This window comes from Amblyomma mixtum, chromosome 3, assembly GCF_055824585.1.
Source record: "Amblyomma mixtum isolate Tamu chromosome 3, ASM5582458v1, whole genome shotgun sequence".
Taxonomy (NCBI): Eukaryota; Metazoa; Arthropoda; class Arachnida; order Ixodida; family Ixodidae; genus Amblyomma; species Amblyomma mixtum.
The window spans coordinates 423,330,029-423,341,524 of NC_143014.1; the positions used below are offsets into that span (position 1 = coordinate 423,330,029).

The following is an 11,496-nucleotide window of genomic DNA, read 5'->3' on the forward strand; positions in this document are numbered from 1 at the left end:
CCATCAGATAAGATTAACCCCGGGGCTTTTTCGTGCTGATGTCCTGCCGGGATGCAAAACAGCAGTGGGGAAGAGGATTATTCTGGCGGCGGTCAGCACTCCTTTGTTTTGAATACGTTCGCTTTGCTGTTCGGTTCACACTTGCGATTACCCTATGCCATGTATGGCATTCAAACGCAAGAAAACAACATGACAAATCAACTCAGACAGTGCATCAAACACATAAGTCAGAATTACTGGTACTACTGCAGGAGGCCCAAAATGTTTAGCACTCTTTTGTTTAGGGAGCTACCGCCTAAAACTACTGAAGAAGCATTACGATCAATGTTAAATCATAGCTCGAAACAAAGCAGCGCAAACTCTGCGCTACCCTTCAGGTGCCGCAGAAAAAGACGAAGAGAGAAGTAGTGAGGAATAATCAAGTGAGATTTTGTGGTATCGACGAAATCAGTGCCTGCTAAGGGCAACTTTGATTCACGGAACGGAACGCTCTGGCACAAACTGAGCGTGACAACAACGACAAAGTGACGCAAATACTGCTTCTGAAACAAAACGAATTTATGTCGGTGTATACCATAGTTACGAGATATTTTAATGCAGCTAACACAAGGCCGCTCCACGAATCAGTGCCGTGTTCAGTAATACTGGAAAATTGGGCAAAAACAAAGCACGCCTGATGAAAATGATTTGGGGGGGGGGGGGGGGGGGGGGGCAAGTGCATTTAAAGCAGACAAAACCTGCATTGGCGCCCGCAAATGCAGGGCTATTTGCGCGACAAGACTGCGTGTAATGGTCATGACTACGTCGTTGTGCTGTATGTATTGTAAACTGCCGGCAAAAAATTGATATGATGTTTGTTTGTCTTTTTTCTTCTTTAAGCAGCCCAACTAAAGCAGCTTCTCAAGAGTTACCCTTGGCCAACGCCTCAAGGTGGGTGTGCTTCAGTGCCCGTTGACGAGTACAAAAACGAGATTCAGGTCGCTCAGGGGAGTGGCTCTACCTAGCGCTAGTACAGTCCACAAGACTTCTAGTGACTGCGAAGAGCAACGGTTGTGCGCCGTTGATGTGGCGTTTCTTTTTTTGCAGCATTTGCGCTGTAAAAGAACGAACCTAAGTACCAACGTAAAAAGGAAGAAGGCTTATAGGTATTCCTGTGTGGGAGGAAAGGCGTACTTCATTTCTAATGAAACACAGGAACGTCACGAGCGTCTTGCCAAGAGATCGTCGTAATGCGGCGTTCGTCACGAGGCGGTGTTCCTTGCTGCAGGATACAAAATTTCCGCTTTGAGTGATTCCTTGTTGGGTTTTACGAGCGGGCATCTGAAATGTTTCTGTCCCGCGCCTGTCACTGACATCAGAGAAATGCGATCACTTGTTCGTGCTTCCCGTTTCCTGGCGCATATTTCCGCCCATCTCTGCAATTATTTACTGCTAAAGCTACCACGAGTTGTTTGGCACGGGATTATGAATCCCGATGTAAAAACCATCCCTCCTGTAAGCGTCTGTCCTCTGTAAGTACGTTCCCTTCTATCAGCACTTTTGGAGGCAGACCACGCGTTTGACAACAGAGGCCAGGTTCATTGACCGGTTCATACCTGTTACTTGCCTGTTATTTAGTCGGCTGTTGAGATGGACCCCTAAAAAGCGGCCTACCATTCAATAGTTGAGCGCCTAAAGTGGTTCGAATATGACGAAATGACCAATGACTCCAGTTGGTAGCAACCGATGTGCACTGCATTTGCTGGTAGGCGGCAAGCACCTGGCGGTTTTTTTACGCTTAAGTGAAAGCTATACCTCAATTCAGGGAATGCTCCCCCCCTCCCCGCCCTTTGCCTTTTCCCGCGCCGTTCTAAAGCTAGGGAACGCCTCCCCCCCCCCCCCATCCTCCCCTTGCCTTTTCCCCTTGCTTCAACAGATTTGCAAATTCAGCTCTGTATCTGCTGACGACAGTCTGCATGAATGCCATGACATTAGGAGACAGACCACAAATATACTTTTTCTTGAGGCGAGCTAACATGAAGATGGCCAGTCAGACTGCCGGATTTGTCGTTTTCCTGGCCGGTGGCAGCAGGATTATTTCCGGCTCTTCGATTCCCTCTATGTTAACTCCCTATCTTAAGGAATGTCAGCGGACACTTTTTGCTGTTTTTGTTTCGTGTTTAACAGTATTTTAGAGGTTTTACCGAAGATGGTAAAATCGTCAATGATATATTCATCAAACATAAACTGCCACCGAAAAAATGCACTTCCGAAAAGGAGGCGATAACATCTCTCATTAGAATACAGCCGAGACCACTTATAACGGCCGCAGTTATAACGAATGATCGCCTATTACGAACGATGGTGGTGTTACCGTCAAAATATGTATTAGGGATATGGGACAGCTCTCAGATACAACGAACAACCATGGAGGTGTAACTCAGTTAGAACGAACCAGGAGCCGCCGTATACGCGAGGTCCCAAAATCGAAAAACATAAGCTTCGGCAATGGGCGCCCGTGACACCCTCCACCGAACAGTACATCGAAAACGCACGCCATGCAAGGCGACACCTGCGCTGGTGAAAGCCACGGCAGGCTTTTGCGTTAACATCCTAGTGTGCGCGAGGAGGAACGGCGGCGACCAGCAACGGTCCTTTATCGTCGACAAGTCTCGTGCACTGCGATGCTTTGGCAGCTACGTTTTCGTACGCTACACGTAGAACACAAAGGCCTGGATAACGCGTGTCTCTCTGTTTTCATGCGACGAATGCGCTACCAATCATAAGGCTCACTGGCGCGATGGGTATTGCGCACGATTTTCTCGCTGTGTGACTTGTTCAGATCGACTCAAATTCTGGTGGCAACGTTCTTCTCATCACAAAATGTCAAGCAAGATCCAGCCACTAGAGATGGGTGTCATTCACGCACTCCAGATGTCCTATCATCGGTGCATTATCCAGCTCACACTGCCAACAATTCATGCAGTAGATGGCGATATTCCGGTTCGGATATTTTTGTCTGCTCCTGTGAAAATGATTAACACCATCTTGATGAGACTGACTGCGGAGTGCATCGTTAATTGTTTCTGTAAAACATGCTTTATGGGGCAATTAGCGACTGAGATCACTGTGGAACACGCGCGTGATTAGAAGCATGCGGATTTGTAGCCACGTGTTGATGACGCACAGATGGCCGGACACGATTTAGCCTGAGATGGCTTCACTGGTGCTGATAATGGCGCGGCAATCGCAAAGTCATACAATGACGCCGCCGTTGTAAGCGAAGCATGAGTGCTGCCCGAATACAGAGAATCTGATGCCGATGACGAGGAGGGCAATGTGCGACTAGTTACCGTAACCGTCCTAGACGCGATTAGTTAGATCTTGTCCTTAAACGAGCCGAACTGTTGGCACTTACGACCTCGGTGAGGTACATAAAGTATAAGCGCTCTTGAAGGCATGAAAAGCGTCATGTTCCGACGCACATAACGAACTTTTTGTAAGAAATTAAGGCCATGGGGTTTCGTTGCACTTCGTATTTTTGATGTGAAATGAGAAGTACATTTACTGCGAACCTCGGAACAACGAACGCAATCCGCGCGACCGTCAGGTTCGTTACATGAAGGCTCGGCTATATATAAATGGTTCTAAAAATCTTTTGGATAAGCACGGTTTTCACGTTTTTTGTTAGCGAATGCGTGCCCACATGGAAAGTATTTTAGCATTCGTTAATAGGCGCTCATGAGAATCCACAAGTCGCCTGTTTGACATTGTGCGCGGTATGTCTTGTTGGAATGGTGCAGTAGCAGAGATTACATGTAGCACAAGACCAAAAATAAAAGAGCAGGGTGCAGACAGACGGGCCTTGGCACCGGGCGGTGCCTTTTCATATCGTTCTTTTTTTCCGCTGCTTCGCATTCTGTCGGACATTCGACTGGCGCTCGAGGTGAGAAGTCTTAAATTACCCAGAGATGCCCCGGTCTTCAGGTTAAAATAAATAAACAGATGCCTGGTGTATCGTCGCCAACGAGTCCAATACATGTGGGAACAAAGAACATACAAATTTGCCCCCAAACCTGCTCGGCCCTACCAGTTCCGTAAAACGCTTTCACCCGAGCTTGAAAGGACAGCTTTATCAAGGCCGATCTATATGTTTAGCCTTCGTTGAGCTTCGACTCAACTGAGTGTCCAGAGACCCGATTTTGTAAACTATGTTCTTCCTTTCCCCTCCGTTGCCTCTTCAGAGCTGGGGAGGCCCCACTTTCATAAAAGAGCCGGCGAGCAACATAGCTCGGCGGCAGTCAACCCTCATGACACAGACGGCGCAAAATAAATATAAAAAAAGAAAAGGCATTTATTTCTTTCAAGAACGGCGCAGAGTTACGAATCCTATCTCTAAACTTTTTCATACCACAAATAAAACAAAGCAGCTTGCCTTTCTACTTGTCTCTGACCGACGTCGCACCCTTTAAAAGAGATTTCTGGATGGGAGTAGCGTGCGTCAAGAACGAAAAGGCACAGAAGCCAGTTCCAGTATTTTTGCGGCAAATGAAAACCGGATAGTAAAAGTCTCGTTATGTCCTGCCTCACTTTAACACTACCTCCCCCCCCCCCCCCCCCCACCCTACTTTTCTTTTAAGCGGTGTCTCAGATTATTAGGGCAGAGCCGCTGCATGTCACGTGCCCAAATCATGCCATGACACCCCGCAATCATTCCGATAGCTCTCCTGAAATAATTGCCCTCAAGCGGTGGAAGTGCGAAGCCAAAACGGTCGCAGACACGAGTTTTAAGGATGCTACCGAGGGCCGATTCATAAAAGGTCGCCATAAGTCTCCGACCGCACATTTAGTGACTTGTAGCAGGTCTGTAGATCGAAAAGACTCTTTAGCCAGCTACTCTAATCGGAGAGTTCATAATTTGGTAGTCAGCAGAAAATCACTGCAAGAACGTAGTGCAAGTAGATTTCAGAAAGCGGATGCCATGATTCTGAGAGTGCGAATCCCCAAAAAGTGGCTCAGCCATTATTCTCTTCTAATGGAGAAAGGAGAAAAAATTCCTTTGCCAAGTAAATGCGCGACACTACAGATGAAAGGAAAGCGAAATTCAAGTCCGACTTCCGGTGTATAAACCATGGTCAATTAAAGCCCTAGGAAAGTAACTGGGCATGTACGGAAAGTAGTCGATTGCTATTCCGCTATTCGCGTTCGAACTTTTATTGGCATAACACAAGTTTACTCAGAGTACAATCAGCTACTGCAGCTTAACTGCTTGATATTTTGTTACGCTAATTTTCCCACGATTCGACGTGAAGAGATCAGTAGATGGACTGAACACTTTCTCAATGCATGCGCAGGAGGGCAAGGCAGTATTATAAATTATGAGCACCATGCGCACCAGCTCGTCTAGGAAACGTGTGGCATTATTCCGGCAACGCACATTGTTACAGAAACAGAATGACACACTGGGAGGCTTAATCAAGACTTCACTTAAGAATGTGATCAAAACTGAGGTTTATTTTTGTTCCTTTTTCAGCTGAACAAAATTTCGTCCGCTGGCTCTTCAAGGCTGAGGATCATGATTAATAATTACGACGTAGAAGTTCTTTTACATGCAACTTTAGAAAGCTAATTAGTAAGTTCTCATGTGTCACCGAGAATATCAAATCTAGTCATTATTTTCAAGTGTCTATGATCTGCAACTACGTTTTTCTTTTTAGCTTTTATTTATAAAAATGATTCATGGCCCGTCCGCGCTGCTTCACTCAGTGGAACGCTTGAATGCTATTGCCCTACCATTCAATTTTTTATGGCAATTACTTTTCAAGGGTACAAGTAGTTAGCGTTCCGGAAGCGTGCATCATCTTTTTCGAGCACGTGGCCAGGCGTCCTGCAATAGTGTGAGAGAACATACAGGATATCGCACACACGACACGGATATTGCATCTACTAATGCGCTTCTAGGATTGAGCTCCATTAGTAAAATAAAACTGCACCAAGTTCCGACATCTTCAGTTCCTGGCGCTGGGTAGAGTAAACAGATCTGTCCATACTCTGAGAGTAGCACTTTATTTTTAAGTTCGTGGTCCCGCTCCCCGTCTGAGCAATAGCGCGCTCTTTCTCTCCTCCTCCATTTCTGCTTAATCGAGCAGGAACTGGTAGCGTTGAATGACCGAAGCCCGACAGCCTCGTGAAGCGCGAGGCAACGCCTGCGGGGAAATCCCTGCCGGCTGGCGCTAAGCGGCCGAAGAAACCTAAGCCATCGTGACGTTGGGCGATGCTCTCGTAGACGCTGGCGGTGTTGCCCTGCCGAGCGGCAACTTTCCTTTTCGTCCGGATGCCACTCGCACGTAAATAACGGAACCGAGATGAGCCTATGCGCGGCTCGTGGAATAAAGAAATAAACGGAAGCTCGATCCACCCTTCCTGGCGCACTCGCACGGACAGAGTATAAATGCCAGAGCAGAGCTCGACAGAAACCACTCGCTCCTAGCCGTTGATGCTCGCTTGTGCTTGAGTTGTCTCACTGCATAATCGGCAAACATGCTGCGTTTGTGCTTTTCTCTTCTTCTGGTGCTCATTGGTGAGAATGCTTGCTTTAGCTCTTGTTCATTGTTTTATGTAGTGCAAGCGAGGAAGCTCTTAACTGTGGTAACATTTTTAAGGTGGCAATAACCAGAATGAGATCGAAGTAATCGACTGTCTGTGACCTTGTAAGCACTGAGGTTTTGCCACAGAAATATGACAGTAGTTAAAACAACTTCTATTTTAGTGCTTGCATCTACCTTTGAAGACATTTAGAAAAAGCGCGGAAATACTGTCATTAGCGACTCCTCCTTCTCAGCCAGCAATCTGGTTTCTTTGGTTTTTATTACAAATACATGCCCTTTGTGCAGGGTAAATTGACAGAAACTGGTCAAGGTGACGATAAATCGCCTCGCAGACTGCTCTACGGGGCCACTTATCTTCGCCTTGAAACGTTTCCGTCTGTTATGCTTTATATACGAGGCCATTTATCTTTGTGTTGCAACAGAGAAGATAAGAGGAGAGTCTAAGCCTCTGCACTTGTGCTCTTTTTTTACCTTCTTGTGGCGCTGTCTAATTCATCAACAACGAAGAACTTTTCAACTCATTTTTGGGTAGTCTGCTTTGTTTTTAGCCAGCGCGTGTGGGGCCCAGAAAAAACGCTTCAGCGTAATGTTTTTGCCGCTCTTATTCAACGCACAGGACTTATTTTGAAATCAAAGACAAATGGGAAGTGTTTATGTTTTCTTCCTGGTTGTAACTTAGAAGTTCGAAATTAATCTACGTGACCCTAGCGACCACTCAACTAACTTTTATTTTATCTTCTCTTTTTTTCCCAGTCGTCTCAGCTGTGACCGGGCAGGTAAGTTCGAGCAGCAGTTGTTGCAAACTCCTGTGTGAATCGCCAGTCACCACTGCTACTTAATGGAATGCCTGTGTTACTGCAGCTTCCTTTCTGATGTTTCACCTTATATTCATGCCAGAACAGAAAAAAAACTGGCATACTGTGCCAACAACTTCGTTTCAGGCATGAATCGCGTAATTTCAACAAATATTCTCTCTTTTTCTTTTTCAACCTTTCTTTCCTTCTTCCTGTCTTTGTTCCTTTTTTTCTGCTCTTTCTCTCTTTCTTTCTTCTTTACTTTCTTTCACTCTTTTTCTCGATTTCCTTGTTTCTTTTAGTATTTCTCTTCAGATTTAAAAGGCAGGCCGAGACAAGCTACGAAATGCATCTGTCACATAAAGTTTCAAGCTATTTATGAGAGTTGTTAGTTTACAATTGGGTTTCTAACAACACGTTTATTGTTTCACGCAGGGGGGACGCCCAAACTTTAATTTCAAGCCGGATCCTCCTCGTGTAAGTGCTTGTAACCTTTCCTCGTGCATCAGTAGGATGGAATATCTCTACAACGCTAGAAGTGTGTACGACGGTACAGACTACCGCGCTGCGTATAACCTGCAATGATCAATGTGTACTCAGAGCTCACTTCACCAACAAATACAACAGTGACAGTATTGAAAAGTTCTCGATTTAGGAGCCATTGAAAAAGGTAACATTTTCTGCAGTGTCTACGCGTTTTTTGTGCACTGCATCTTTGCTCTTTTTTTTGCCACAAGGCTCGCACACGATTGCAAAAATCGCAGGCGCATTGTTGGACATAGCGAGCGTGAGAGTTAGTAAAGAAGAAATTTAATTTTTATGCGTGGAATTTACGGCAGCTACACTTTTGCGAACGGCATCTCTTACTAATGTATCAAGTCTTTCAATTCAGGTCTTTTAATGTATCAGGTCTTTCAAGGTTCAATTTTTGCATGATATTAAACATTCGATACCTCAACAACCTAAGTGAATACTTTGCCTCGACGCCATTTGGATCGTTTTTACGCCACGCTTAACGTGTAGGCTCAATTGTAAAGAAATACGGCAGTTCTGCTGCATAGGTTAAAATCAGTGTTTATTGCTCTATGGCTGGGGCCCGTCTGTATATGAGAGGTCTTTTTTCGTGGGCTATATTAGGACACTCTCACGAGGTCTTCATTTCTAAGTTCTTGTTTTCGCTTTAAGTTAAAGGCTGTGTTAAAGAATATTTGAAGTCGCACCTACCTCGAGGAATAAGCTGTTCTAACAGCTGGCTACTCGCAAGCAATACATAAACATTCTTTTGGAGGACAAGTCAGCTACCGCTCAAGCACGCAGATAAACTATGCAAGCGCTGCTATAGATTACAGGCCTTCAGCATGTGCTAAAGCACGGAATAATATGACTCCAACACGTTTTTTACGGCGCCAAAAGTTTTCGTACCGAAATATTCCTAAAATGTCGTCATTACGCGTAAGTTTGATGCAATGCACGAACCTAACTGAAAGGTCCGACACATTAGCGACGGTTGAAAGCTTGCGCCAATGAATCCTTATTTTCACTCTACAAAAACACCTATCTCGTTGTGCGGAAGGATCCCTGAAGGCAAGACACCAGTTTCGTTCTTACATAACCCTAAGGATACAACTCCACACTGACCTTGGCGCTCCCTGAATGCGTATTCCTAAAGTTTGCTTCCTCCCTATTTCTGGAGTTCATCGTTTTCTGGCTCTCTGTGTCACGCCTACTTCTCGGATGGTCAACAGGTTTTTTTTTTTTTCTTTCGTTCAGATTGTTCGTTCTAGAGTGCCTCGATCGAGGCATCGAGGCACCCTAGTTCGTTCCCGTGAGCTGCGCCCTCTGCATTGTGTTTCTCGCCTTCTTTCCACCTCAGCACCGCCTGGGCGTGTTCGGATCAGCGTCCGGCAACAACAGGCGCAACTTCAACGCCAACGTGGGCGTGCGCGGCGAGTACGACTTGCACCGCTCGAAGAACGGCGGAAGGATCACCGGCTACGCCGAGGGATCCCAGAGCTTCGGCCGCTTCGATGGCCACTCGTACCGCGGCAAGCCCCAGGGACAGATCGGCGTCCGCGCCCACATACCCTTCTGAAGACGCCGCGCCGGAAGGGGTCGTCGATTGGAAACTAGCCGCAGGAGAGGAATCGAACGGTGAAAACGGACGCAAGAGGTGAATACCTCCCGCTGACTACGACATGTTCATTTTGGACGCACTATTTGTCCACTGTTAAATAAAAGCTTTAAAAACAAACTGACTGCTCTTTTCGAGTCGTCTTTCAACACATCAAAGAGAAATGTCGATGGAGTCTTCAAATTACTTTACTAGCCCCAACCATTTGCTTGGAGTAGAAGAAAATGACTAGATCGGTTTAAGGTTTACGGCATAGTTTAGATAGGTGACTGTTCGTTTTGAAATTCATGAGAGCAGTGTAAGCCAAAGTGATCCTAAACAAGCGCTGTTCTTGCTAAGTATAGATAGAGTACAGAAAACTTTCATTGTAAATATGCGTGTCTTTGAAGTGAGGTCCCATACGATGTCTAATAGTTTAACAAAGGTGATCAATGACGTACGTGGGGAAAATAGCGTTATCGAAATAAATTACGTGGCTATTTCTAGTTCTATTAAAAAACATTATTTTTGTACGTTCACCCTGCTAGATAGTGTATTTGGCCAGTAACTTTTTTTTCATTTCAAGTGGCATTTTGGTGCCTCGGTCTTAAAGACATCAGAAAAGGCAATAATGCATCTAATATTTGAACAAACTTTATGAAAGAAACAACTTGGTTCTAACAGCTGCAAGAAAGCAATGAACAGGAGAAATCTCAAAATTTTATTCCGCACCCCGCCTCCTGAGTTGATTGTCGTCAGGTTGCCATATTTTGTAGCGTTTCATTTCGTTTCCCGTTCATTTGGTTTTCTGCCATTGGTCGCTGCTCTCGGTGAAGTAGGCCGATGGGGAGGACGTCACGCGGGTCGTGGTACGAAACACGCCCATGTTGCACTGGGGGACCGGCGCCGACGCCCACTAATGACGGAGCCCACCAACGTGTGCCACATGCCTGTGTAGTGAACTGCGTGGTGGAGGGGGATAAATTGGCGGAGCATGCTCCCTGCTACTCTGTCGCACTGAATGCAGCATCAGTAAGGTTGACGTTTAAATCATGCAGCAATCTTCCCCGTATGCGTCGAAGTGCCGAATGTGCCAGAGTGCCGCGGGTCTAGCGCGATTTTCCAACTACGAGTGCCCCAGTGGCGCTTCAGTATCAGCAGGAATTTTTTTTTTTACCTCGACGACTAGCACCAAACTAACCGCGCGGCTACTCAGGGGTAAGCGCACACAGTGGCCATGAGACAGATAACTGTTTATGAAGCATGTGAGATCCGGTTTCGAGCCTGATTCATGTGCAAAGAGAGTGAAGCCTTCGCTTCTGTACGATGAAAGCTGCAGTGACATGACAAGCGGAAGCGAAAGAGAGGGAGACGGGAATGAACGCATATTAGTGCCTGTAACTTTCGTTAGACTGTCGTTTATGCACATACAGTAGACATAACCCTTCAGCATCTAATCATCAAAACAAAGCTAAATATTTAGCTATTTTAGTCATCAAAACAAAGCTAAATATTCGTTTAGAAGTCCATTTCTTACATTTTGCAATCCTTCAGCCAACTTGGCACGCCACCGATTTGCGTGCAATAAACGAGCTGCAGCCCCCTGCAAGAGAATACTACACTTTGCGGATTGCATTGGCTCGAGTATGCAATGCACGAAATATTGTATTAAGAACTCTGTGTGGCATTCCACTGCTCATGCAAAATTGTTCCATGTGGTATTTTTGCGTGTGCTGATTAAATGCTAGTAGAGTTGTGCATTTTATACTGGACGATACTGACAACAGGTAAAATAAAAGTGTTCAGGGCGTACATTTTATACTGGACGGTATATACAACTGGTAAAATAAAAGTGTTCAGGGCCTCGCTGCCAGCCGTGCGGCCGAATCAAACTAAATCTGTTCTCTGCATTACAGCCACCAACATCCAAGGCGTAGGATCTTATTTTTCTTATTGTCCACGTAACCCGTGTGCCGTGTTAAACTATGACGCCTGGGAACGGCCT

The 11,496-nt window shown here is 45.8% G+C and overlaps 1 protein-coding gene across 1 annotated transcript; it reads left to right on the forward strand.

Moving 5' to 3' along the window:
- Window positions 1-6,429: 6,429 nt before the first annotated feature.
- LOC149357913 (uncharacterized) lies at window positions 6,430-9,636 on the forward strand. Its single transcript, XM_089577987.1, has 4 exons — window positions 6,430-6,559; window positions 7,341-7,363; window positions 7,817-7,858; window positions 9,255-9,636. Exons 1-4 carry the CDS (start codon window positions 6,520-6,522, stop codon window positions 9,471-9,473), a joined length of 324 nt encoding a protein of 107 aa, XP_089434113.1. The 5' UTR covers window positions 6,430-6,519; the 3' UTR covers window positions 9,474-9,636.
- Window positions 9,637-11,496: the final 1,860 nt, after the last annotated feature.

Bases quoted from the DNA above. Each gene is read 5' to 3' on its own strand.
- LOC149357913 (XM_089577987.1), top strand. From the start codon at position 6,520: ATGCTGCGTTTGTGCTTTTCTCTTCTTCTGGTGCTCATTG. The intron at 7,364-7,816 runs GTAAGTTCGAGC...TGTTTCACGCAG, and splicing joins TCTCAGCTGTGACCGGGCAG to GGGGGACGCCCAAACTTTAA. The intron at 7,859-9,254 runs GTAAGTGCTTGT...TTTCCACCTCAG, and splicing joins TCAAGCCGGATCCTCCTCGT to CACCGCCTGGGCGTGTTCGG.